The sequence below is a fragment of the Montipora capricornis genome, chromosome 2 (genome assembly GCF_036669925.1).
Source record: "Montipora capricornis isolate CH-2021 chromosome 2, ASM3666992v2, whole genome shotgun sequence".
Classification (NCBI taxonomy): domain Eukaryota; kingdom Metazoa; phylum Cnidaria; class Anthozoa; order Scleractinia; family Acroporidae; genus Montipora; species Montipora capricornis.
In genome coordinates this window covers 6,961,744-6,986,743 of record NC_090884.1, presented here as the reverse complement: position 1 = coordinate 6,986,743, position 25,000 = coordinate 6,961,744, and the positions used below count along the sequence as shown (strand labels likewise).

Sequence of the window (25,000 nt, the reverse complement as noted above, 5' to 3'; positions counted from 1 at the left end):
TGATCTCATTAGAGCGTTTTATAGCATTGCTTAAAATCTCTGTGCCAATTACGAACAGGATACCAGAAAGAGGGCAACCTTGTCTGACTCCTCTACCTAGGTTAAAGTGCTTTGTTGCGAAACCGTTATTCAAGACGCAACTAGAAAAGGAGTGGATTTTATTAGACCAATACCTGCTGAGTAAGTCTCGCTACGTCGTAAAGTCGAAAGGTGGTATACGACCCGAGATAAAGGAGGGCTTTGCTTCGTCACTGTTTCGTCAGCGTGAAAACGAGGCTGAAAAGGGCATGACATTTGTTTGCTCCTTTTCTTACACCCGTATCAACATTTGCGGTCTAAATACCCAGGCAGTACCAAATATTTGCTTCATGGGTTTAATTGTACCATAAACCGACGTCACGTGACTATTCACGTGACAAGAAAAATCCTTAAGAAACCCTTAAACATATGAAAAATCCTTGTCTTTTTACAAACAAGAATACAATGTGATTCTCAACCTCTGTCATTCCAAGCCTTTAAACATTTGGCTGTCTAAAATGATCACACCACCTTTTACAGGTATTTTGCTCTGTGTTTAATTAATGATCAAAGATCAATGCTTGGTCGATTGAATGACTTAACATGAAAACTAGGCTGATGCTTTAAGTTGCTTTTTGTTAGAGATGATACTTCTAAAGTTTTCGGACTGTCACTGCTAGCTATGAATCCTTGAGGAACTAACATAAATTCTTTTCAAAAACCGGTTTACATGTAGTAACATAATGCAGTCTTGACCAACATGTCCACTATATATAGGGACTTTAAGATCTACGACGGCTACGGTCGACGAAAACGTCACCTCAAAATATAAGGTGGCTCTATCATAAGTCTTTCACGATTATTGTCTCGTTCACGTCCTATAATATGGGCGAGGTATCCAAAAAATAAATTGGTACGAGCGGTTTAAGAGTGAAAATAGAGAATAAAGGATTCTCTGTTGCAAGCTTACGTCGTCGTCAAAACCTCGAATTTGGTGATTTCACGTCGTCGTGATGCAGAGGACCGTAAACCTACTTGCCGTTTCTTAAACTCCCTGTTAAAAGAGAGTGAACAACTGATTCAATGAAGACATAACTTAATGAAGGAATGAATTAGAATGAGTGAGTGATGCATAAATAAATGAGTAAATGAATAAAAGAATGAGTATGAATAACGAAAAGTTATAAAGGAAGTAGGAAGATCATGAAATCAATAGTTAAAACAAAAACCCAGCGATAAAGACTGGACTTTGTCTTCGTTTCCATTATTTTCGAGATCGAGGCTTTAAAATAGAACATGGCTGCCGCCATAGGAGGATACGTGCTTTCTTGGTCTCTGTTTTGCCCGTAAGTATACACTTTGTATTGATTATTAAGTTAAGGTATTTTCTCCGTTGGGGACAAAAAAGACTTAAGAAAACAATTGTTTATTATTTTTACCTTTAAATATCTTTACTTACATGTCAATGACGACCTTGTAGCAGCTGATGCAAAATATCACAAAAATCGTGTTTCTCTTTGTATCTTGCTAAGAAGGGAAATCAAGCCAAAATGACAGATTTGCGGTACGAGCCCGCCTTTCAAAAATTGGCTGACGACTTAGCCACCGGGATTAAAAAAGCAAAGGCATACGATATGGCATCGTTGTTACTAAGGTTTCAAGAAAGTTTAGACAAAAGAGGTACAGGCTCAGTAAGCTACACCAAACAGCACGTCGTTAGCAAAAGTCGTTTAGAAAAGCACTTTGGGAATGAAATAGTGTTCTTTCAGCCATCAAATCGAAGCAAGCCTGAGATTGTGTACTCGATTACTGTTAAGATACAAGATGTTCTGAATGCATGGGCGAACAATACACCCGGCAGCTCTTGAAAGCAAAAGAGAAGACCAAAAAAACAGTGAGCAGACAGCTGAGGATATTTTTCGAGTTGCAAACTACATAAAAAAGGAGATCAAAGAATGTAAGGGTATTTCCGCGAAGAGCGTTTGATGTGAGGGACATGAGTGTGGACCAAAAGGAAAAAAAGTAATTCCCGGTTGTCTTTACTGGCAGATCAGACTACTGATTACTTCAAGACGGGGGGCATCCACAGCCCTTGAAGTAAAGATTTGTAGTAACCCCACCCCAATTCCAAGGCAGTGGGATACGCATATAAGCAACTACAAAAACAAGACAAATCTTTGCGAATTCGTATTTAACTCGCTCTGCCAGATAGGGCAAGAGAAGCTAATAAGAAGATTATCATGAGAGGAGGGTCAGTTAGAGATGGAGGAAAAGCTGTGAGCATCAGCAGCGACACGTGTTCAGATATTAGTTACCTGTTTAGATCCACGTGTTTGCGGTTTGGCGTTAGAAGTTGTGATAGTTCGCGCATTTAGTTCCAAGTATACAAGTACAACGCAGCAGAGACCGCCATATTGAATTTCCTCGATGCTCAGTGGTGATGTTTCAGTCAATGAAAAAAATAAAACCACTGCTGTTTTGATTCTTTAGTTCACATGAAATGAAAGATACAAAGTTGCTTTCTATATTTGCCCCGTTCATACGTTGGATAACGTAACTTCCACGCCATGAAGAGCTGAGGTAAATGACTTACGTGAAAACCTTTCTTCCGCCGTTGAAAACGTCAAAACTTAGCTTCGAACGTGACGGCAAGCGCTAGTCACGTGACTTCCAGCAGTTTGATGCTAGCCGTAAAACGTGGATCTAAAAGTCTCTAATATTCCTGGTCTTCAATCAAACCACGAAGAAGCTAATACTCGATTGTTACTTCACGAAAAGTGCGCACGAGAATGCAGCAAGGATAGCCTCATCCAATCACCAGATACGGATGTACTTGTCATATGTACGTCGCACTTTCACAGCCTTTCGTGTGAAGAATTATGGTTCCAAAGAGGCGGAAGGGACCAGTTACGATTTGTTCCGGTGCGCTTAGTGTCTCAAGAACTGGGAGAGCGCACTTTTGGCTGTGACTCGACCAGTTCATTGGCCGGGATTGGAAAAAAGACAGACTGGGTTGTACTCAAGCGCAGTGCTGCCCACCAAAATGCCTTGCGGCTTGTGGGTCAAAGGGAACAGTTGTATGAGAGAACAGAAGCCAAAGTGGAAGCTTATGTTTGCGACCTTTATCCTACATCGAAGATCACGTCCACAGCCGGATCAAAGTAAAAATACGTTTTAAAGTACTTTATAAATTGTGCTCGCTTTAGGACCCCATGGAGATAAACTGATGACAGAAATGATGTAAACAAGAGAGGAACTGAAACTTTTGACAATAACTATAATAATTTCATTAAAATATGTGTAGTCTATTAGACGTTTTTTTATGTGTAGCATCGCTGGGACGAGTCAAACTGTACACAAGGAGCAAAAATACTCAGTTATACTACATATAACTACCAAAAAAAAAAAACAACAGCGAAGCGAAATACTACCGCCTACTTTAGACGCCTTAACCCAACTCATCAAGCGAACCAATTATCAGGCATACGTGTGGAAGAATGCTTTGACAGCTATGCCCAACCACCAGAAGGTAACGGTTGGTACATAAGAGGTATAATTGAAACCTGTCCTGATGACCAGGGACCCAGCACCAAGAAGACTTCTTGAATTAATGACATTTCAGTGCAGAAGATCTATGTGTCGTGCAAATTGTTCCTACTCTGGTACTGGCAATCCATGTACAAAGTCCTGTTTGTGCGTGGCAGATAAAGAAAGCCCGCCACAACCCTCATCGCACATCACTCTATTTTGACAGTGACTCTGAAGATAGTGACAATGACTAGCTATAGCTACAATAGGCACCTCATTAACCACATAAATAGTTAATTACTCTAAAAAACGCTCACGTACCGCTTTGAAAAAAGGAATGGAAAGGAATTTTATTTAAGTGTCTAGTCGCCCTAGCGCTGGAGCACTCATTGGGGACATTGTAAACTGAAATCAACAATTAACGTAAATCAAGTCAAATGATTGAAATTTAAGATGCATTGGTTTGTTTCCAATTGGGTAAAAATTGATCAACGTTCTAACGCAGTTTCTCTTTAGTAGTAGTGTTGCATAATTTAAACCGTTTGTAACTGTCGGTTGTAAAAACATTTGGTTTATATAGCGGACATGTTAGTCAAGACTGCATTATGCTACTACATGTAAACCGCTTTTTGAAAAGAATTTATGTTAGTTCCTCAAGGATTCATAGCAGTGACAGTTACGTTAGAACTATCATCTCTAACAAAAAGCAACTTAGAGCATCAGCCTAGTTTTCATGTTAAGTCATTCAATCGACCAAGCATTGATCTTTGATCATTAATTAAACAAAGAGCAAAATACCTGTAAACGGTGGAGTGAACATTTTAGACCGTTAAAAGGCTTAAACCCATGAAGCAAATATTTGGTACCGCCTGGGTATTTAGACCGCAAATGTTGATAAGGGTGTAAGAAAAGGAGCAAACAAATGTCATGCCCTTTTCAGCCTCGTTTTCACGCTGACGAAACAGTATCGAAGCTAAACCCTCCTTTATCTCGGGTCGTATACCACCTTTCGACTTTACGACGTAGCGAGCCTTACTCAGCAGGTATTGGTCTAATAAAATCCACTGTCAAACCCTTTCTCACTCGTGGGTTGAACGAAACCCCGATTTTCTGGTCTCTGCTACCGGACTATTAATATTTCCTGTTAGCTGCTCGAAAAGTTTGGCCCTTCTTGTCGACAAATTCACATTAAGAACTGTGCCTACTAATTCAAAGGTTTTTTTTTCCCCGTGGTTTATGATTATGCGGGAATTGTAGATCTTAACAAGTGTATGCTCATGGAGCGGCTAGTTTATTCTTACAGTAAGTTATCCTGACTTGAGCCTGCGATCCAATCGAAGCCCAGTAAGTACCTAGTCAGCCGTCAACCTAAAGAAAACACATGACCTCCATGAGCTCTAAACTTGAGCACGTGGTATACTCAGGTGATACAGGTCACACTGGCAAATAGAGACCTTTAGATGCACGTTTACGGCTAACCGCAAACTGAGGTTTGAGATTTGCGGTTTGACGTTAGAAGTTGTGATAGTTCGTGCATTTAGATTTAAGTAAACAAGTGCAAAGCTGCGGAAGCCGCCATATTGAATTTCCTCGATTCTCAGCGTTGATGTTTCAGTCAACGAAATAAATAAAACCACGGCTCTTTTGATTGTTTAATTCACATGGAATGAAAGATAAAAAATTGCTTTTTATATCTGCCCCGTTCATACGTGGGATAATGTAACTTCCATGCCATAAAGAGCTGAGGTAACTTACTTACGTGAAAACCTACCTTCCGCCGTTGAAAACGTCAAAACCGTACCCTCGAACGTGACGGCAAGAGCTAGTCATGTGACTTCCAGCAGTTTGAGGTTAGCCGCAAACGTGAATCTAAAAGTCTCTAATAAGGAGGGGTGGACGTACGTACTGTCGTAGGGTGACCAAAACCTTTTGCTTTTTTTCTTTTCTCGCACAGATGGCCTGGGGCTACAATATTTCTTACCTCACGACGAAGCGAAGTCCGCTATTACAGTTATAGGTTGTGCCTTGATAGCACTTTTTCTCGATAGACTGTAGGAAGTTACACTTTTTAACTTACTTGCAACAAGGCCGTTTTCGCGGTGAAATAAGAGCTGTCGTGCTTGCGCGTGTGGAAAAGCAGGCTCATATGCTATTCATGCGGTCACAAACGTGGTACGGAAATTGTTCTTTTCACGAGTGAAAAGGCGCAAATATGATATCAGATCAACAAGGTACATATTTCTATAACAGTCTTAAATTAATATAAAGCAAATATTGAATGCAACTTTCTCCTTGTGAAACGCAATTCTTTTAAATACAGTTCCAATTGGAGATCAGAAGTAGACCTATTGTCTCTGCAGCTAGTTCTGACTTTTAGTGAGATTCGAAGTGCAGAAATTACCATCACCAACAAGATTTTGGGAAAAAAAACAGCATGCATTTTGGAAAGCGTTTCTACTTTTCGTGAAATCTGTCTCGCACTACACAGTGAGAAGATCTTTGCTCGACCGTTTGGTAATGTTGCTGTGGTCTTCTTAGCACACTTTTCACAGCTTGGCGTATCTCTCGTATTCGCCAGCAGTACACGACTGGATTCCAAAGCGAGTTGATGAAAACAGCTGTTGTGGAAAAGTCGTAAGCAATCTTCACGGATCGAGTATAGCCAATAATGTTGTCCGCAAGAACCGTTGTAAACAATGGAATATAAAACGTTAGGAGCAAACCATAGACATAAAGAACAGTCACCGCTGATTTTCTGCATTTAAGCTCGTTCGACGCATTCGCACCCAAGTTCATGACCATGTTTTGCTCTCGTATTTGTCGTCAATGTTTTCCAACGATGTGGAATATTTTGTAGGTGCAGAACGCAATGACAAGAAAAGTAATGAGCAGTAATAGTAACGGGATTACTTTCAAGTTAGTAACTGGACTGACTGCATACCTCAATGAGAAAGTAGTTGCAGCGGCAACCCATATTAGCAAAACTGCGAAACACATGCGAGAAACCGTGACAATGGAATTGTATCTTAAATGAAGTGTGAGAGCAAGAAGGCGGTCGATGGACACAAGCGCTAAAATAAACAAAGACACGCTGCCTGTTATCCACGGCTATTCTACTAGCAACCAAAGATGGCTGACAGATCACTCCCATAAGGATATCTGCAGCTGCGAGACAACCCAGCAGAAAAAAAGATGGCGAATGAAGGTCTCGTGACTTCCAAATCACGTATACAATGATAAAATTCCCAGCAAACGTTATCGGAGAAAACAGCAAGTTCAGGATACACGTAACAACATTTGCCATAAATGTTGCTTCCGTTTGGCCCACGTTCATTCTAACAAAAATAACAATTCGTATTCACCAGTGACCTGTTTCATAATGCTTGATTGAAGCCTTCAGTATTGTCATAATATTCTGAATTTTGAGAACCGCTTTGCCAAAACGTCAGTGAATCTTTGATGGAAAAGTCAAAAGATGAAAGATCAAGTTGATGAACCCGGCATGAGCTGATTGAGGCCTCTTTCATGAAAACGTGTTTGCACCCAATTCGAGGGATTGCATTCAATTACCCACACCTGTCTTTTAATTTTCATCGAATAATCTAAAACGTTGATCTTGCAGTTCCCCTTCCGATTCCTTAATCAGGTTTTGAATAATCTCACTAAACTTGCATGAATATTGAGCCTGCATGCAGGTGTACTGATTAGTGATACATATGTACAATCCCAAATAACAGTCAGGGCCGTAGCCAGAAAAAAGTTATGACTTAGGCAACGTCCGTGGTTAAATTCTCTTCGTAGGTATTTTAGGAGTTTATGATGAGTACACTAGAATCACGTTTTATTTTCAACAATGACGAAAAAATGACTGTCTGCCTCATACTGGCTACGGCCGTGACAGTATTGTAAGAGATGGTCGTATTCAGCCGTTTACTATTTGAAATTTGAAAGTGAGGTTCATTTTCAGTTGTAGAAGAAAATGTATAAGGCTTGTACGTTTTCGAAGATTTTTTTTTTTTGACAGTTTAATTAGTTAAGTACGTGTAATTGTCAGTAAATGTTAAGACTATTAAATTTATACCGCTATGCAAATTTTCATTTAGTTATTGATATTTCCTGTTAGCTCCTCGAAACGTTTGGCACTTCTTGTCGACAAATTCACATTAAGAACTGTGCCTACTAATTCAAAGGCTTTTTTTTCCCCTTGGTTTATGATTATGCGGGAATTGTAGATCTTAACAAGTGCACGCTCATTGAGCGGCTAGTTTATTCTTACAGTAAGTTATCCTGACTTGAGCCTGCGATCCAATCGAAGCCCAGTACCTAGTCAGCCGTCAACCTAAAGAAAACAGATGACCTCGATGAGCTCTAAACTTGAGCACGTGGTATGCTGACGTGATACGGGTCACACTGACAAATAAAGAGGGGTGGAGGTACGTACTGTCGTAGGGTGACCAAAACCTTTTGCTTTTTTCTTTTCTCGCACAGATGACCTAGGTTACAATATTTCTTACCTCGCGACGAAGCGAAGTCCGCTATTACAGTTATAGGTTGTGCCTTGATAGCACTTTTTTCTCGTTAAACTGTAGGAAGTTACACTTTTTAACTTACTTGCAACAAGGCCGTTTTCGCAGTGAAATAAGAGCTGTCGTGCTTGCGCGTGCGGAAAAGCATGCTCATATGCTATTCATGCGGTCACAAACATGGTACGGAAATTGTTCTTTTGACGAGTGAACGCAAATATGATATAAGGTCAACAAGGTACATATTTCTATAACATTCATAAATTACTATAAAGCAAATATTGATGCAACCGTTTCTCCTCGTGAAACGCAATTATTTTGAATACAGTTCCAACTGGAGATCAGAAGTAGACCTTGTCTCTGCAACCAGTTCCGATATTCAGTAAGATTCGAAGTGCAGAAACTACCATCACCAATAAGATTTTGGGAGAAAACAACATGAATTTTGGAAAGCGTTTCTACTTTTCGTTAAATCTGTCTCGCAACACACATTCAGAAGATCGTTCCTTGACCGTTTGTTAATGTTGCTGTGGTCTTCTTAGCACACGTTTCACAGCTTGGCGTATCTCTCGTATTCGCCAGCAGTACACGACTGGATTTCAAAGCGAGTTGATGAAAACAGCTGTTAGGGAAAAATTGTAAGCAATCTTCACGGATCGAGTATACCCAATCATGTTGTCCGCAGGGATTGCTGCAAACAATGGAATATAAAACGTTAGGAGCAAACCATAGACATAAACAACAGTCACCGCAGATTTTCTACATTTGAGCTCGTTCAACGCATTCGCACCCACGTTCATGGCCATGTTTTGCTCTCGTATTTGTCGTCGATGTTTTCCAACGATATGGAATATTTTGTAGGTGCAGAACGCAATGACAAGAAAAGTAATGAGCAGCCATAGTAACGGGATTATTTTCCAGTTAGTAACTGCAAACCTCAATGAGTAAGTAGTTGCAGCGGCAACCCATATTAGCAAAACTGCGAAACACATGCGAGAAACCGTGACAATGGAATTGTATCTTAAATGAAGTGTGAGAGCAAGAAGGCGGTCGATGGACACAAGCGCTAAAATGAACAAAGACACGCCGCCTGTTATCCACGCACTCATGGACTGAAGCATGCTCAATGGACAGATGAGGCTTGGATCTCCTTGAAGTTCGGCTATTCTTCTAGCAGCCAAAGATGGCTGACAGATCACTCCCACAAGGAAATCTGCAGCTGCGAGACAACTCAGCAGGAAAAAAGATGGCGAATGAAGGTCTCGTGACTTCCAAATCACGTATACAATGATAAAATTCCCTGCACACGTTATCGGAGAAAGCAGCAAGTTCAGGATACACGTAACAACATTTGCCATAAATGTTGCTTCCGTTTGGCCCACGTTCATTGTAAGAAAAAAGCAACTTGTATTCACCGGTAACTTGTTCATAATGCTTGATTGAAGCCTTCAGTGTTGTCATAATATTCTGAATTTTGATAACCGCCTTGCCAAAACGTCAGTGAATCTTTGATGGAAAAGACAAAAGATGAAAGATCAAGTTGATGAACCCGGCATGAGCGGATTGAGGCCTCTTTCATGAAAACGTGTTTGCGCTCAATTGGAGGGATTGCATTCAATTACCCTTACCTTTCTTTTAATTTTCATCGAATAATCTAAAACGTTGATCTTGCAGTTCCCCTTTCGATTCCTTAATCAGGTTTTGAATTATCTGACTAAACTTGGATGAATATTGAGCCTGCATGCAGGTGTACTGATACATATATATATAACCCCAAATAACAGTCAGGGCCGTAGCCAGAAAAACGTTATGACTTAGGCAACGTCCGTGGTTAAATTCTCTTCGTAGGTATTTTAGGAGTTTATGGTGAGTACACTAGAATCACGTTTTATTTTCAACAATGACGAAAAAATGACTGTTTGCCTCATACTGGCTACGGCCCTGACAGTATTGTAAGAGGTGGTCGTATTCAGCCGTTTACTTTTTGAAATTTAAAAGTGAGGTTCATTTTCAGTTGTAGACGAAAATGTATAAGGCTTGTACGTTTTCGAAGAATTTTTTTTTTTTTTGCAGTTTAATTAGTAAAGTACGTGTGACTGTCAGTAAATGTCAAGACTATTAAATTTATACCGCTAAGCAAATTTTCATTTAGACGTTAGCTCCTCGAAAAGTTTGGCTCTTCTTGTCGACAAATTCACATTCAGGACTGTGCCTACTAATTCACAGGTTTTTTTTTCCCCGGTTTATGATTATGCGGGAATTGTAGATCTTGACAAGTGTACGCTCATGGAGCGTCTAGTTTATTCTTACAGTAAGTTATCCTGACTTGAGCCTGCGATCCAATCGAAGCCCAGTACCTAGTCAGCCGTCAACCTCAAGAAAACAGCTGACCTCGATGAGCTCTAAACTTGAGCACGTGGTATGCTCACGTGATACTGGTCACCTTGGCAAATAAGGAGGGGTGGACGTACGTACCGTCCTAGGGTGACCAAAACCTTTTTTTTTCCTTTTCTCGCACAAATGGCCTGGGTTACAATATTTCTTACCTCGTGATGAAGCAAAGTCCGCTATTACAGTTATAGGTTGTGCCTTAATAGCACTTTTTTGTCGTTTAACTATAGGAAGTTACACTTTTTAACTTACTTGCAACAAGGCCGTTTTCGCGGTGAAATAAGAGCTGTCCTGCTGTGCGTGTGGAAAAGCAGGCTCATATGCTATTCATGCGGTCACAAACATGGTACGGAAATTATTCTTTTGACGAGTGAAAAGGCGCAAATATGATATCAGATCAACAAGCTTAAGGTACATATTTCTATAACATTCTTAAATTAATAGAAAGCAAATATTGAATGCAACTTTCTCGTTGTGAAACGCATTTCTTTTGATTACAGTTCCAATTGGAGATCAGAAGTAGACCCATTGTCTCTGCAGCTAGTTCTGACTTTCAGTGAGATTCGAAGTGCAGAAATTACCATCACCAACAAGATTTTGGAAGAAAACAGCATGCATTTTGGAAAGCGTTTCTACTTTTCGTGAAATCTGTCTCGCACTACACATTGAGAAGATCTTTGCTCGACCGTTTGTTAATGTTGCTGTGGTCTTCCTAGCACACTTTTCACAGATTGGCGTATCTCTCGTATTCGCCAGCAGTACACGACTGGATTCCAAAGCGAGTTGATGAAAACAGCTGTTGTGGAAAAGTCGTAAGCAATCTTCACGGATGGAGTAGACCCAGTCATGTTGTCCGCAAGAACCGTTGCAAACAATGGAATATAAAACGTTAGGAGCAAACCATAGACATAAAGAACAGTCACCGCTGATTTTCTGCATTTGAGCTCGTTCGACTCATTCGCATCCACGTTCATGACCATGTTTTGCTCTCGTATTTGTCGTCGATGTTTTCCAACGATGTGGAATATTTTGTAGGTGCAGAACGCAATGACAAGAAAAGTGATGAGCAGTGATAGTAACGGGATAATTAGCCAGCTGGTAACTGCAAACCTCAATGATACAGTAGTTGCAGTGGCAACCCATATTAACAAAACTGCGAAACGCATGCGAGAAACCGAGACAACGGAATTGTATCTTAAATGAAGTGTGAGAGCAAGAAGGCGGTCGATGGACACAAGCGCTAAAAGGAGCAAAGATACGCCGCCTGTTATCCACGCACTCAAGGACTGAAAAATTCTCAATGAACACACAAGGCTTGGATCTCCTTGAAGTTCGGCTATTTTGCTAGCAACCAAAGATGGATGACAGATCACTCCCACAAGGAAATCTGCACCTGCGAGACAACCCAGAAGAAAAAAAGATGGCGAATGAAGGTCTCGTGATTTCCAAATCACGTATACAATGATAAAATTCCCAGCACACGTCATCGGAGAAAGAAGCGAGTTTAGGATACACGTAACAACATTTGCCATAAATGTTGCTTCCGTTTGGCCCACGCTCATTGTAAGAAAAAAGCAACTCGTATTCACCAGTGACTTGTTCATAATGCTTGATTGAAGCCTTCAGTATTGTCCTAACATTCTGAATTTTGAGAACCACCTTGCCAAAACGTCAGTGAATCTTTGATGGAAAAGTCAAACGATGAAAGATCGATGGCCTGATCCTGATGATGCTGATCGAGGCCTCTTTCGTGAAAACGTGTTTACACCCAATTGGAGGGCATTGCATTCAGTTACCCACACCTGAATAAATGTCAGTCCACAAAACATATTTGCCTTTTAAATGGCTTTTAAGGTAATTAAAAGGAAATTAACATTTTCGTGTGTTTTGGGGACATTATTCAAGCACGTCACTCATTTTTAGTGTATTTTTAGTGTTTTTAATTTTCCACCGTCAGAGTTGTGATGGTTCAGCTGAGTAGCCTGAAATTAAATTCCCACCATGATGTATTGCATTACGATTCTACATATCTTGGCCGTAGCCAGAAAAAAGTTATGACTGAGGCAATATCCATCGTTCAATATTCTTCATAGGTATTTTAGGTGTTTATGACGAGTACATTTTGAGGACAACACTGGAATTACGCTTTATTTTAACGAATCACGAAAAAATGACCGAGGCAAGTGCCTCGGTTTGCCTCATACTGGCTACGGCCCTGCATATGGAAAATTGTTTTTGCATTTGATAGACAATTTTGGCTCTTCTTGTAGACAAATTCACATTAAGGTAATTTCCTTGAAAATGACGTACTATCCAGATTTTTTTCAAACTTGGCATAATTGATCTTCATACACAGGACATTTTAAAAATGCAATAAAAAGATAGGGGTGGCGAATGGTAAAATCCGAGACTCGCCGAGACGCCGAGATCCTAGTTAAAAATCCGAGCCTGAGATTCCTGGGTAAAAAGTTTCAAGATTCAAAAAAAGTGAAAACAAACCATGCAAAAACGAGACTTCAAGACCTACCAAAACCGTTTTCGAAATTTCGAGGTCTTGCCAAAATTTTCAGAGACTCGCGTTTTTCGAGGTACCATTCGCCACCCCTAAAGATGGGGTCACCGGCCTTATTTTCGCGCTGTATGCCATTTGTTTAAAGTGTTTTTTACCAAATTAAGTGAGAAGAGTTCGAAACTGGATTAACCGGAAACTTTGTTGTTGTGTAGCAAAAGCTACTGAATATTTCTGAAACTTGAACCTACTTGTTCAGTTGTCCGGGCTATAATCTTTAAGTAAAGCGATTTTAAATTGCTCAATCTTGCAAAGAAACGTAAGCAAATTGGACCGCTACATTCATCACCTTGCAGTGTCGGACTCCAAATGCAGCTTCGCGTGATTTATATGTAAATACTACAACTTCTGTGCTATTTACAAGGTAATTTTTTGTGAAATTAAAATGCAAAAAATTACCTTGTAAATAGCATATATTTTACCTAAGCGAACATTATGGACACTACAACTTCTACTATCCAACTTTTTTTCTCCTTAAAATATGTTTTCCGTGTACCTTTTACGAGTAAAAAAAAAAAACAAAAAATTGGGGGTTACCGTGCTCGTTTCTTCGCAACACGACGATAAATGGATGGCAAAGGAACAATTTCGGCTTCAAAATGCGAGTTAAAAAAAACAACACCTTTTTAACTGAGAAAAGTTTTCATGATTGCACTTAAAAGCTCTTGGATAACAAAAGCTGCCTTAGCTGCTTCCCTTCAGATGGCCGGCGTGAAACACCTTCATCTCCGAAGTCGCAAGATGCGCGGTGCCAAAACAAGGGAATCACCGTCCATGCCATGCACTTAAGCGCACGAGTGACAACCCGGGAAGCTGGGAAGTCGCTGAAGAATCGCGTTAAATCAGGCAAAAAAGTACGGCTTTTTTATTGAGAATTTTTGCCTGTAACTCTTGAATATCTTCTTGAGTGTTTTTTATCGGGATTCACATACAAATCCCTATAATGTTTACTTTCCGAGCAGTGAGTAAACTGAAAAAAAAAAAGTAAATTTCCTGAAGGCTATGAATTGCTTCAGTTTTCACCAGACTTGCCTTGCACGCCGACATATTTGGTCAGATGATTTAAATAAACCAAAGTATCGCTGTTAAAAGCCATGTTCTTGGAGAAGAGCACCTTCGAAGCTTTTAGAGTCTCTACAGACTCCTGACATTGATTCGGGGCCTTCAAAGGATGTCCTATTTTCTTCCGATTTTTGGTTTAAAAAAAAAGCCCTTTTCCTATTTATGTTTTAGCACGGTCACCTTCCATACGCACATTTTTCAGGGCACGTTGGGTAAATTTAAAGGGCACATAATTTTTACACTGAGCGTGGCTGGTTTTAACCCATTGACGAGTAAAGTCATCTGGCAAAGACAGTAAAATCTGTAAGAGGTGGCTACAAATTAATTTAGTTTCCAGTCTTCCACTACCTTAAACTACTTTACGGTTACTTCTGAAGATGAATGTTGTAACTATGGGAACGTCTTGTTAAGTTTCAGTAAATGTAGGATACATACATCTTATTCGATGGTTTAAGGACGGTGCCTACTAATTCAAAAGTATTTTTGCGCGGTTTACTGAATATGCGGGGAAAGCAGATCTTAACGAGTGTTATTGAAAACCAAAGGGCAAATCATCGGGGGTTAACCACGCATTTTTTGAAGATTAATAAAACGCTTTAAAGTACAAAGCAATGTATGGCGTTCTTTTCTAAATTGTTACTTATTTGTTACTTATTTGTTTGAGCAGGTTAAAGTTTTGGCAGCTATTCAGTTGATGTGGACCTGCTATACCCAACCACCCATACAATCACGAAGGACAACCACAACACCGGGAACTTCATCCCCAACTCTTCTCGAATACAGGGTGGATTCTTTAACATCCTTATCCGAGAAGACTTGAAAGTCTAACCATTCGTGGATGTAATTACAAAGGCAGCACTTTCTCCTCAGTTATTTTAAGACCTTAAGTGTTGGTCCGACCGGAGTGGAACTCACGACCTCCCGCATGGCAGCCCGGTGCTCAACCAACTGAGCCACAGGTGCGCGACTTAATTATCTCCGAAAAATGCGTTGTTACTGCCAATTTTCTTTTTGGATACCAAGAGCACTTGCTAAGTCCTGCTTTCTCCGCATGGCTTTGAATCGCGCAAAAATATCCCTGTATTAATAAGCCCCATCCATATGAAATGCGAGTATCTTGAGATGCGTAGATCGCATGCGCAATAACAATAGTAGGTACCGTCCTTAACATATGTTACTCGAGGACGTTTTCCTCATTGCTCGTATTTTTCCTCGCCCTGCAAAGGTGTTATTTTGCTTCAATTTCATTCGGGAAGAGTGTTAAAAAAAAGCATCATCTGTTCTTCCGGGCGCTTGCGAAGAATATAAACAGCACAAAAAGCCAGCCAAATGTTCTTTATTTGATTGGATAAACGAAATGACGAGTGAGAAGCGATGACAAGCTAAATTCTCAGGCTTTGTATCGTGTTGAAAACATTTTATGTCATTTTTTTCCGTATTTGCTCTGTTCTAAACCGGTCAAACCGGATCACTACAATGTATTACCGTCTCATATTTTGTACGTTATCCTGACCAAATATGGTAAAATGGAGTAAGAGTGGTATGATACCACCGTTTCTGTCTTATTTCTTATCAAGCTGAAATGGCCACTGTGGCCAAAGAGCATAGCATGATCCTTAGACGGTCCAAGGTTGCTCGTGTCACGCACTCTTCTCCTTTTGGAGAAGAGTGCGTGATACGAGCCAGACTATCCTAGAATTGTCACGTTACGTCACGGAAGATTGCGTGATCAGCAACCGCGCGCAAGTCAGCACGCTGCTAGCCGATTGCATGCTCGCCAGGGTTTTCAATGGAGGCAGAGAACAGAGAGACCCTGGGAAGAACGTTGGCTAGCACGCTGCTTGGGAAAGTCAGAGTCCTTCTTCGTCATCGTCCAATTTAATCTCACTCCCAGTCGTTTTTCAGGGAAAATTTGTAGTGATATATCTGTGGAGCTGTCGTGACGGCTTGTGTCCGGGAGGGGGAATCAAGGTCAAGTACGTTTAGCGGTGTCCATATGATCATCAGCTTATGAATGTAGATGTAGATCAGCTTGCAACGATCTCTGTAGTCATGCAAGTCATGTGCCCAAAAAAGCGCCGGGTAGTCAAGGCGGTGAGAGAAAAAGTATCTAAATATAGTGCATAATGGCCGCTAAAATTGTTCCTTCGGTCATATCGAGACTTCGTCGAAAAGCTGACAGCCGCGAACAACGCCTGGCTGAAACCTACGCGAGGCTTGAACTTCAAGAAATTATCATCAGAGAAAATGGTACTATCTCCAACCAGGAGACACCAGAATCTCTCAATAACGCAAGTTGCTTCAATACAGTTACGGATAATAATTACAGACCAGATGATGAACATGGAGACCCATCGACAGCCTCGATTGTTGACCGAACAAGGAGGAAACGGTTTGCTATCACAGGAATTTGTTTGGCCATTCTGTCTTCTCTCTTAATTTCCATCACTGGTTTAATGACTAAACTCGCTGACAGTATTCCCAGCCTGGAGGTCAGCTTGATGCGTTTAATTTTGCAGTTTGTGTTTTCGATTCCACCCACGATTTTTTTCCGGGATAAACTCGTTCACCCTTGGAGGAGAATTAGATTTTTAATTCTTCGTGGAGTTGGGGCTGTTGCACTGAATTTAAGTGTTTATACCATTAAACACATGGCTCTGGCTGACGCTAGAGTGATATTTTACACGTCTCCGGTATACGTTGCTTTTCTTGGAAGGATTTTCCTCAAGGAAAAAGTGAGCAAGTTTGATTTTTTTGCGACATTGATGAATTTGGGAGGTGTGGTGCTAATTGGAAGACCATCCTTCTTATTTGGGTCCCTTGGTAAAAGCTCTTCCTCCAAACAAGTCTGGTTGCCTACACTTCTTGCAGTAGCAGGATCTTTTTGTTTTGCATGTAGCATTGTGATAACCCGCAAACTGTCGCAAGAGGTATCAAGTAGAGTGGTGGTATTCTATTCAACAATGGTTGCAACTACCGTAACATTTTTGCCTGTGCTTATCTCTGGTGGAATAAAATATCCTGATTGTGGAACTTATGATGCTTATTATATTATTGTTTCCGCAGCAATTACCTATGCTGGGCAGTTATTAGGAACAAAGGCCCTGAGTCTGGAAAAAGCATCTGTGGTCTCTTTGGTACGTACAATAGGCATTGCATTCTCTTTTCTCCTACAATTGGCTGTTCTTGGTGTTGCTGCAAATGGACTCAGTATTGGTGGAGCTGTTCTAGTTTTGCTTTGTAATGTTACTATTTTTATCAAGACGTTTTTAGAACAAAAGAATAAGGTCTCCATTTCCTGACACAAAGAATGGATAAAGGAATTAGGGAAAGGAGACCACATATACCATAATTTGCTTGCAGTGCACTTAGTGCTAACCATTGGTTAACCCACTGACTCCTGGGAGTGAGACTAACAGATTTTACTATGCCTGACGCCAAATGATTTTACTCATCACCTGGGGCATCATGGGATACCTGAGGAGTGAATGGGTTAAGAGGTATCAAAATCTCTATGACTGTTTTCATGCTTTTCACTTTACAATTATTCGCCGAAGGCGAAGTGATTGTTGGTGAATATTCACCGATAATCACTGAGCCTGAGGCAAATAATTGTTTTAGCATAAATACACAGGTGATTATTTCAAAAAAGAGGAAAAAAAAAAACATTTCAACGCGAAATCATCTAATTCGCTTACAGTGGCAAAATGACTACTGGCAGCCATTTTGTCCGTCGAGGTGATTATCGGCTGATAATCCGAGATAGCGAGCCAAAGAGAGTGCGCGATTTTGTATAATCACCTGTGTATTTATACTAACACTGGTTAGTGTGAGCCAAGCCTTTTAAAGCATCCCTAGTTAGGTCTCTTTGTTTTCACTCACTCAACAAGGAATTATGTTTTTAATCAAAACGAACTGGAACATTTGGACGTTAACTGCAGATATGTGAGTACGTAAATCTTTAGAGTAATTGATAATTCAACTAAATATTGGAATTACACAAGTATATAATGCAAGATTAGGAAAATTGGGGAAAAAAATCGATTTTTTTTTGTAGGTGTACGGTGGCCAAAGGGGATGAGGCTTATGAGGTGGCCCCTGCATATTGAATGGCATTAGTAGAGCTTAATTCTTGGAGTATCAATTCTCAGGTGTTAGTCTAGGACACCAAGATGGCTGTAATTTGTTTGTTCATGGACACAAAGGTGGCTGCTGTGCCAATTTGTGTGAAAATCAAGGATTTTTGGTGCTTAGGATTAGTGTCTCTTGTTTTTGTTGCATGTCTATAATGAGAGGCACCCTGACTAAGAGTAGGGTAATGATTTATCAAAAACAAAGAGTTTAACAATAATATTTAATTTTTTAATATTTTTTGTTGAACCATATTGGAAGCTGTAATAGGGGATGTGCCTGAAGATTTAGGGCCAGTTATTTAAAGTACCCCTAACTCAAATATCTATTTGAGTTATATATTTAGATGAATCTTTTCACCCATTTCACAACATTTAAACAGAGCCTAGGCAGTGCTTTTCAAAACTGCCTTCCAATTAAGAGTTTCATTTTGGCCAATTCTAGTACACAAAGTACAATGGTTGTTCTTTGTCGAAAAAAAGCGTTGAGAAGACAATGGCAGAGGAGATGAGCATTTATCTACTTCAAGCCATTCACTTTGATCCTGAAAATATTGGCAACAAAATGATTAATAATGTAACTTAGACATTTAAATAATGGGCCCCTATTAGTAACTTTGTTATGTGACCAGCTCCATGGGCAGGCAAGATTAATCAATTCCCGCTCTGTGATTGGCTACCCGAGCGGGCAAGAAGGGGCTTGTTCAGTCAAGATGGCTGGATATTGGCCTCGTTCTTTTTTGCGTGTTTATGGACCTCGACTTCGTCTCGGTTCATAAACACGCAAAAAAAGAACTTGGCCGATCTCCAGCCATCTTGACCTCACGCGTGGTCAATAACCCATATATATCACAAGTTTAAAACTCGAAAATGGTAATCATAAATGTGGAATTTCTTTTCTGATAAATTTCTCGTTACATCACAAACAAGAGGATTCTGAGCGAAAACGATTTGCCGAAACCGTTTGAAAAACGTTGGGCCGACTTTTTTCAAGATTACCCAAAAGCAATCTGTTTCAATCTTGTCTATTTGTGTCCATCCGTGCTTCTCTAAATCCTTTTACTGTATTTCTTTTATGTTGTTCAACAGTTTTAAGTGGTTCTTGCAATGTTTTATTCTACTTTTTTGGGCATTTTGGGTGTCACGAAATTACATCATTTTGCGTGACATGGCCCCTTTAAGCAAGTATTTGTGTTTCAAGACATTGCTGTTACGTGAAAGAATGTTGTAAAGTTAATCCTTGTAATGAGACATTCCCTCCAAATTGTTGAAACTGATTTGAGCCACCTTAATTTGCACCGTCACGGGAGACGAAAAAACAAACGTGCTACATATCAAAAATTGTTGTTTTACCTCATTCGTGCTATGTGTTTTGTTTCAGTTGAGTCTGAATAACAACTAAAAGTGACCTCGTTTGGACACTCCGGCCAGACGTTGTGCAAATTTTTAGGGGCAAATTGGAGCATTCTATTTAGTTTGAAGCTTTAAGTGGAGGGAGGGGAGGGAGGGATAAAGAGAAAGATTTGCATTTCCTTCCATCTCAATCTCTTACAAAATCCATGTCTCAGTTCAAGGTTGCCTGAAAGAAGGGTATCTTTTGACTATGGTACGTCCCATTTTGTGCCTTGCCTCTGTCACGTCGTTCGAAATGTTTCATTAAACAGAACGTGAGAAAAACGTTTGGAGAGAGATGTGATCGATAGCGGCTCTCTGTGCTTCTGAATTTAGATGAACTATTAACACGTTTCTTGCAAGGAGTTGTCATTCGACGCCATCTCCTTTTGATCTGCACTGGCAAACTGAATTTTTGTTTACGTCGTGCTACCAGCTACCTCTAAATGCAAAAGTCGGTTAAGGACGGTGCCTGCTAATTTAAAGGTATTTTTGCGCGGTTTACTGAATATGCGGTAAAAGCAGATCTTAACAAGTGTTATTGAAATCCAAAAAGAAACTTGGAGGTAACCACGCGTTTTTCGAAGATAATTAATCAACAATTTTTGTAAAAAGCTTTAAAATACGAAGCAATGTGTGGCGTTCTTTTCCAAATTGAAGTTTACAGTGCGACGCGCCTTACCCTGTCTTACCTTGTCCTCCAATCAGGATGTGTGAATTTGATCGACAGTCACACCTCCTTGCAAAGTTCGCTCAGTTGTAAGTTGAACACCGTTGCATGGGTTGTAGAGTTGACGTATTTATACGTAATTGTCAAATGTGAAAGTTTGTTGGGTGGCCACGGTAAGACTCGTTGCACTGTAATTATCTCTGAAAAATGCGTGGTTACCCCCAATTTTCTTTTTGGATACCATAGTTTTAAACCGCGCAAAAATATCCTTGTATTAATAAGCACCAGGCATGGAAAATCCGAGTATCTCGAGATGCGCTCGATCCGCAAATACAGTAGGCACTGCCGTAAAATTTGCAGATGGTGATCGGCCGATGACATTTGATTGGTTAACAAAAATTTTCCTGACTTTTTTAAAATAACAAAAGTATGCCGATTTAAGAAAAATGGGCTGCATAAATAAAGAGATGCTCCATTGCTTCCTTCAGTGCTGAGTGACCAGGCGACAGCAGTTGATATTCGAAGAAGCGATTTAAAATTGCCACTAACTTGCCGTCACTTGAACGTGACTAGAATAAGGTGAGAGACTCAGTTTTGTGTGTATAAAGTTTTACTTAGGTTAAATATGGTGTCATTAGAACAATTTATGAAAGCTAACCATTCGAGTCGGCGCTTAGACCTAATCACTAGAGATCAGTGAATAACCCAGCAGCTATTCTCTGCCTAAACAGAGTCACTTGTTTCACCGCCAAAGCGGGTAAACACTGAAGTCGTCAGGTTGCCATAGGTAACCGAGGCTCTCTATACGAGCATCAAGAGTTTTGCGCTTCCGGTTGAAATGCAGCGCATCATGGGATAGGCTGTCCAGAAAAGTGAGCACCAATATTCTTGAATGCCAGCCGTACTGAATATCTCCTGTTTCAGATCGCGTCTCTTTACCTCCGATTCATACTGCATTTTTCCACTGAAATTCCTCCTTTAGCCGTTGCATATTGGGGTTACGCATACTGTGCATGATAACTAATTCTGCTCAGTTTTTTTATCTTAGAGCAGCAGAAAAACAAAACCTTGTTTAATACGAATTACCTTCGTGTGACTTTGTTTTATTTTTATTTTTCTGGTTTTTGGAAGGAAAAAGACAACTGACTTTAGAAGGTAGATTACAAAGGTAATTCAGCATAAAACCCCTTTGTGGTTATAAGGACTTGAAAAATCAAATTCAAAGTTTTTTTCTGGTAGTCCACAAAGTTTGTAACCTTTATTATTAAACAGTCATAGCTTGCATGTAGTTGAACACTGAGAAGTGATTTCCTTGTTTTTGCACCCCTTGTACATGTGTCACTGGCCAAGTGCCTTTTTGCATGCGGCAGTGAAGTTATTGTTCTAGTTGTGTCTAATAACACATTCATGTCTTCAGTAATTTATAGTCTGTTTGGTGCGCATGCAATCCAAGTGTTAATAATTCCAAATTTGGTTACAACTTTCATAAATCTGGTTCTTTTTAGATTACCTTATCAAGAAGTATGTTTGGGTCGCCAGCGCGAGATGAAAATCTCACGTGTAGCCACCCTTGAACTGGTGACGCGACAGGTGAAAAAATCGCAAGAAAAATGTCGCCAGAGTTGAAACTTTCGCGATAACCTACAACTTTTTTCCCGCGCCTGCGACACGACTAAAGAGTATTTAGCCAATGAAATTAAAGTAGGAATGTCTGTTTATAGTGCCCAGGTCTCTCGAAGTATGCGATTCGCGCGGCCTTCTTTGTCGCCAAAATTTGTCACAAGTGTAGCCACCCTGGCGCGCAGGCGACGTGAGAAAATCTGAAACAAATCGCATCACCGGCCCGAGACAAAAATCGCTCGTGTAGCCGCGGCTTTAATGGACTTTTGTCCACTTAATTACTTTTTATTTTGACAAAGTTGTTGACTTGGAATGAAATAGTATTGGGTTTGCTCGTTGTCATTTTGTTCTTGTATTTTGTTTGTGTGTTTCTTGCTTTTTCCTGTTGAGGTGTCCTTATCTCCTTTGTTGACTTGATAAGTGAATAACAAGAACGTTTAGGTTCTTCTTCTTCTTCTTCTGAAAATTTTGTGAAATAAACAATCATGGAGAATCCATGTGTGTTTGCGATGACATGACCAGTACATGGTAAGTTTCTAAGGTCTATTAGGTCCATTTGAAAATGTGTTAGGAATTCTCTTGCTTGAATAGGGGCTAGCACAGGCTGTTTTTCCCTGCTGGTGGTCGACTTTTGTTCTTCGAGTATCGAGAAGAGTGACGCAAAGAGGTGTATTACTTCTTGGGATACTACTGATTCGTAGTTTCGCTTGATATACTTGTCCATCTTGTCTCTTCGCAATATTCGAATGGGTTTGGAAAAGAAATTGGTGTAGTTGACATTTTTGAACAATTTCATTTCCGTTCTTGGATAATATTTGGCCACCCTCCAGTTTCCATCCTTTTCTTTTGATAATTGCTACGTCTTGACTTGTCAGATTTGTTCTGTCTTTGCTGTCTTCATTACGTGTTTCCAACCACGTCTCTGCATCGTTGTAAAAGTTGTCGTCAATAAAAAGGATTATTTTGCTTGCTTTTGTCTTTTTGGAAGCTTTAACTTCACCCAATTTTGGTAAAATATCTCTGAATCAACACAACTTGTGTTAGTCATTTTACCAATCTCGACCCCAGAGTTCTTCTCTTAACCGAGGGAGAGAAGAGCTCTGGGGAACCCTGAAACAAAGTGTCTTCTCATTGGTTTTCGTGAAGAACAATCAAAAGCGTCTCTAATTGGTGCATTCATGTTAGCACGAGGAGTGAGCAGGCGCCGTAAGGTTCCAATAGCCAGTTTTTGGCTGTAAGAACCCTACGGCGCATGTTCTCCTACATAGAGTTTCCCAGAGCCTTGGGTCGGCCCGAGTCTCTAGTGACGAGAATGCCATTTTACGAACCGTACAGGGCCACGCGTTGCGCACATGTAAACTTTTGCCTAATTTACTATGATCGAGAAGAGTCTGGGCCCTCTTGCACCTGGAGAAAAGTACTTGCTATTAAAATGACGACTGCTTGTCCAAGTCCTGTGTGGTTTAGCGGTTAGTTACGGCGAAGGACTCGATACTAAGGGATATCAGAGGTGCCCGGTTTAAGACTACTCGGTAATTGCAGCTCAAAGCGATTTCTTTCTCTCATGTAAACATTGGAATTGAATGGGTCAAGGATACATAAAGTAGTGGTAGGTATGACGACTGGTCCGGGGATGGAAGGTTAAGAGGGATAGGGACAGACAGAAAGAGAGGAAAGTGGGAGGAGTGAAAGGCGATTTTTTGTTTTTTTGTTTTGTTTTCAACCCCCCCCCCACCCCCAAAAAAAAAAAAAAAAAAAAGCAAAACAAAACAAAACAAAACCGTGCCCCTTTTTTTCAACCACACCCCATAGAGAAAATCCCTTTTCAAACAGTTGATAAATAACCTAGGTTAATTAAATTCACCTAGTTTGATTTAAATGGACCTGAATTTAATTTCAACCTGTAACATGTGCATTAGAATATATAATCACTACAAATGCCACGTAGCAATCAGAATTTATCAGAATCGGCTCAAGTATTGCTGTAGAAATTGGGCAATTGCCAAAAACAAACCAACCGGGATGTTCAAGGCGTACCCATTGGTTCTGGACACGGCTTCAGTAAGACGTCTCGCTGGATCGTCCACCATCTCTTGCTTCGTCGAGTCCACGATAAGTTCCCACCAAAACTCCACGCCTTTGTTAAGTGTAATACCGCTGTAAGATAGTGAACCGTTTTTGCTTTTTATCAAATAACCAACCATAGAGCAGTTTTCAAATGAGTGTCGTAAAACCAAAACCAAAGTGATTACTTTGGCCAATCAAAAAGGACGGAGACAATCCAGTAAACCAATCAAAACTCGAAGTTATTACACATAGCCGACACAAAGCGCGGGAAAATATGCACATGCAAGCCACGATTGGTTTTGGTTTCACTTCTGATTGGTTGAAAAAGTGGCGCGAGAACTTTGAACCAATCACTGAGTGAAGTAATGCAAAACCAAAGTAATTCTCTAATTACTTTCGACACACAATGGAAAACCGCTCTATACCAAAGTAATTCACTAATTACTTTCGACACTCAATTGAAAACCACTCTATCAAGACAATATTCGTTGATTTTATCAAATAACCAGCGAAAGCAAGATTCTTCAAAGAACACCCAAGGGTGATTTGAAAATGCCCAATAAAGGCAACCTTTGGTTTACTGATTAGAATCAGAGCGATATTATTAAAGCAAGATTTTTTGTGAAAATGGCTTTATGTTAAATAACCCAACTACCAAAAATTCAAGTAAAAATGGTTTTATTAAATAACCATTTCCCGGGAAATGGTTCTACATTAAATAACCAAGTTACCAAATTACTTAACAATGGTTTTATCAAAACCAAATGCTGTTAAAATAACCAAGTTACCTGGCATGGTTTTTACAAATAACCATATGTTTCAAAAATGGTTTTATTAAACAACCAATTCTAGTAAAAATGGTTATATACCGTCAACAGCACATTATGGAAAAGAAAACAACAAATCTCGAAAAAAGTGACAAAATGAATGAAATTGGCGCCTCATAGTTGAGCGAGGGATTGTGGGAGAGGTATCTTCTGGAGGCCCTGCAATTTTGGGCTTAGTGTGGCAGACTATTCGCCTTTGTTCC

At 40.1% G+C, this 25,000-nt stretch overlaps 3 protein-coding genes and 1 pseudogene across 3 annotated transcripts; 1 reads left to right on the top strand and 3 right to left on the bottom strand.

Moving 5' to 3' along the window:
- Nucleotides 1-5,551: 5,551 nt before the first annotated feature.
- On the bottom strand, nt 5,552-8,220 carry LOC138032984 (trace amine-associated receptor 1-like; annotated as a pseudogene).
- Nucleotides 7,589-12,232, bottom strand: LOC138037733 (melanocyte-stimulating hormone receptor-like). The gene has a single exon (XM_068883641.1). It carries the CDS (start codon nt 9,497-9,499, stop codon nt 8,669-8,671), a length of 831 nt encoding a protein of 276 aa, XP_068739742.1. The 5' UTR covers nt 9,500-12,232; the 3' UTR covers nt 7,589-8,668.
- Nucleotides 11,153-12,022, bottom strand: LOC138032972 (melanocyte-stimulating hormone receptor-like). Its single transcript, XM_068880702.1, has one exon. It carries the CDS (start codon nt 12,020-12,022, stop codon nt 11,153-11,155), a length of 870 nt encoding a protein of 289 aa, XP_068736803.1.
- A 3,635-nt stretch (nt 12,233-15,867) lies between the features above and the next one.
- LOC138038657 (solute carrier family 35 member G1-like) lies at nt 15,868-19,575 on the top strand. Its single transcript, XM_068884651.1, has one exon. The coding sequence runs from the start codon at nt 16,218-16,220 to the stop codon at nt 17,391-17,393; it is 1,176 nt and encodes a 391-aa protein (XP_068740752.1). The 5' UTR covers nt 15,868-16,217; the 3' UTR covers nt 17,394-19,575.
- The last annotated feature ends 5,425 nt before the right edge of the window (nt 19,576-25,000 follow it).

Coding starts and splice junctions, on each gene's coding strand:
- LOC138037733 (XM_068883641.1), bottom strand. CDS start 9,499: ATGAACAAGTTACCGGTGAATACAAGTTGCTTTTTTCTTACAATGAAC.
- LOC138032972 (XM_068880702.1), bottom strand. CDS start 12,022: ATGAGCGTGGGCCAAACGGAAGCAACATTTATGGCAAATGTTGTTACG.
- LOC138038657 (XM_068884651.1), top strand. CDS start 16,218: ATGGCCGCTAAAATTGTTCCTTCGGTCATATCGAGACTTCGTCGAAAA.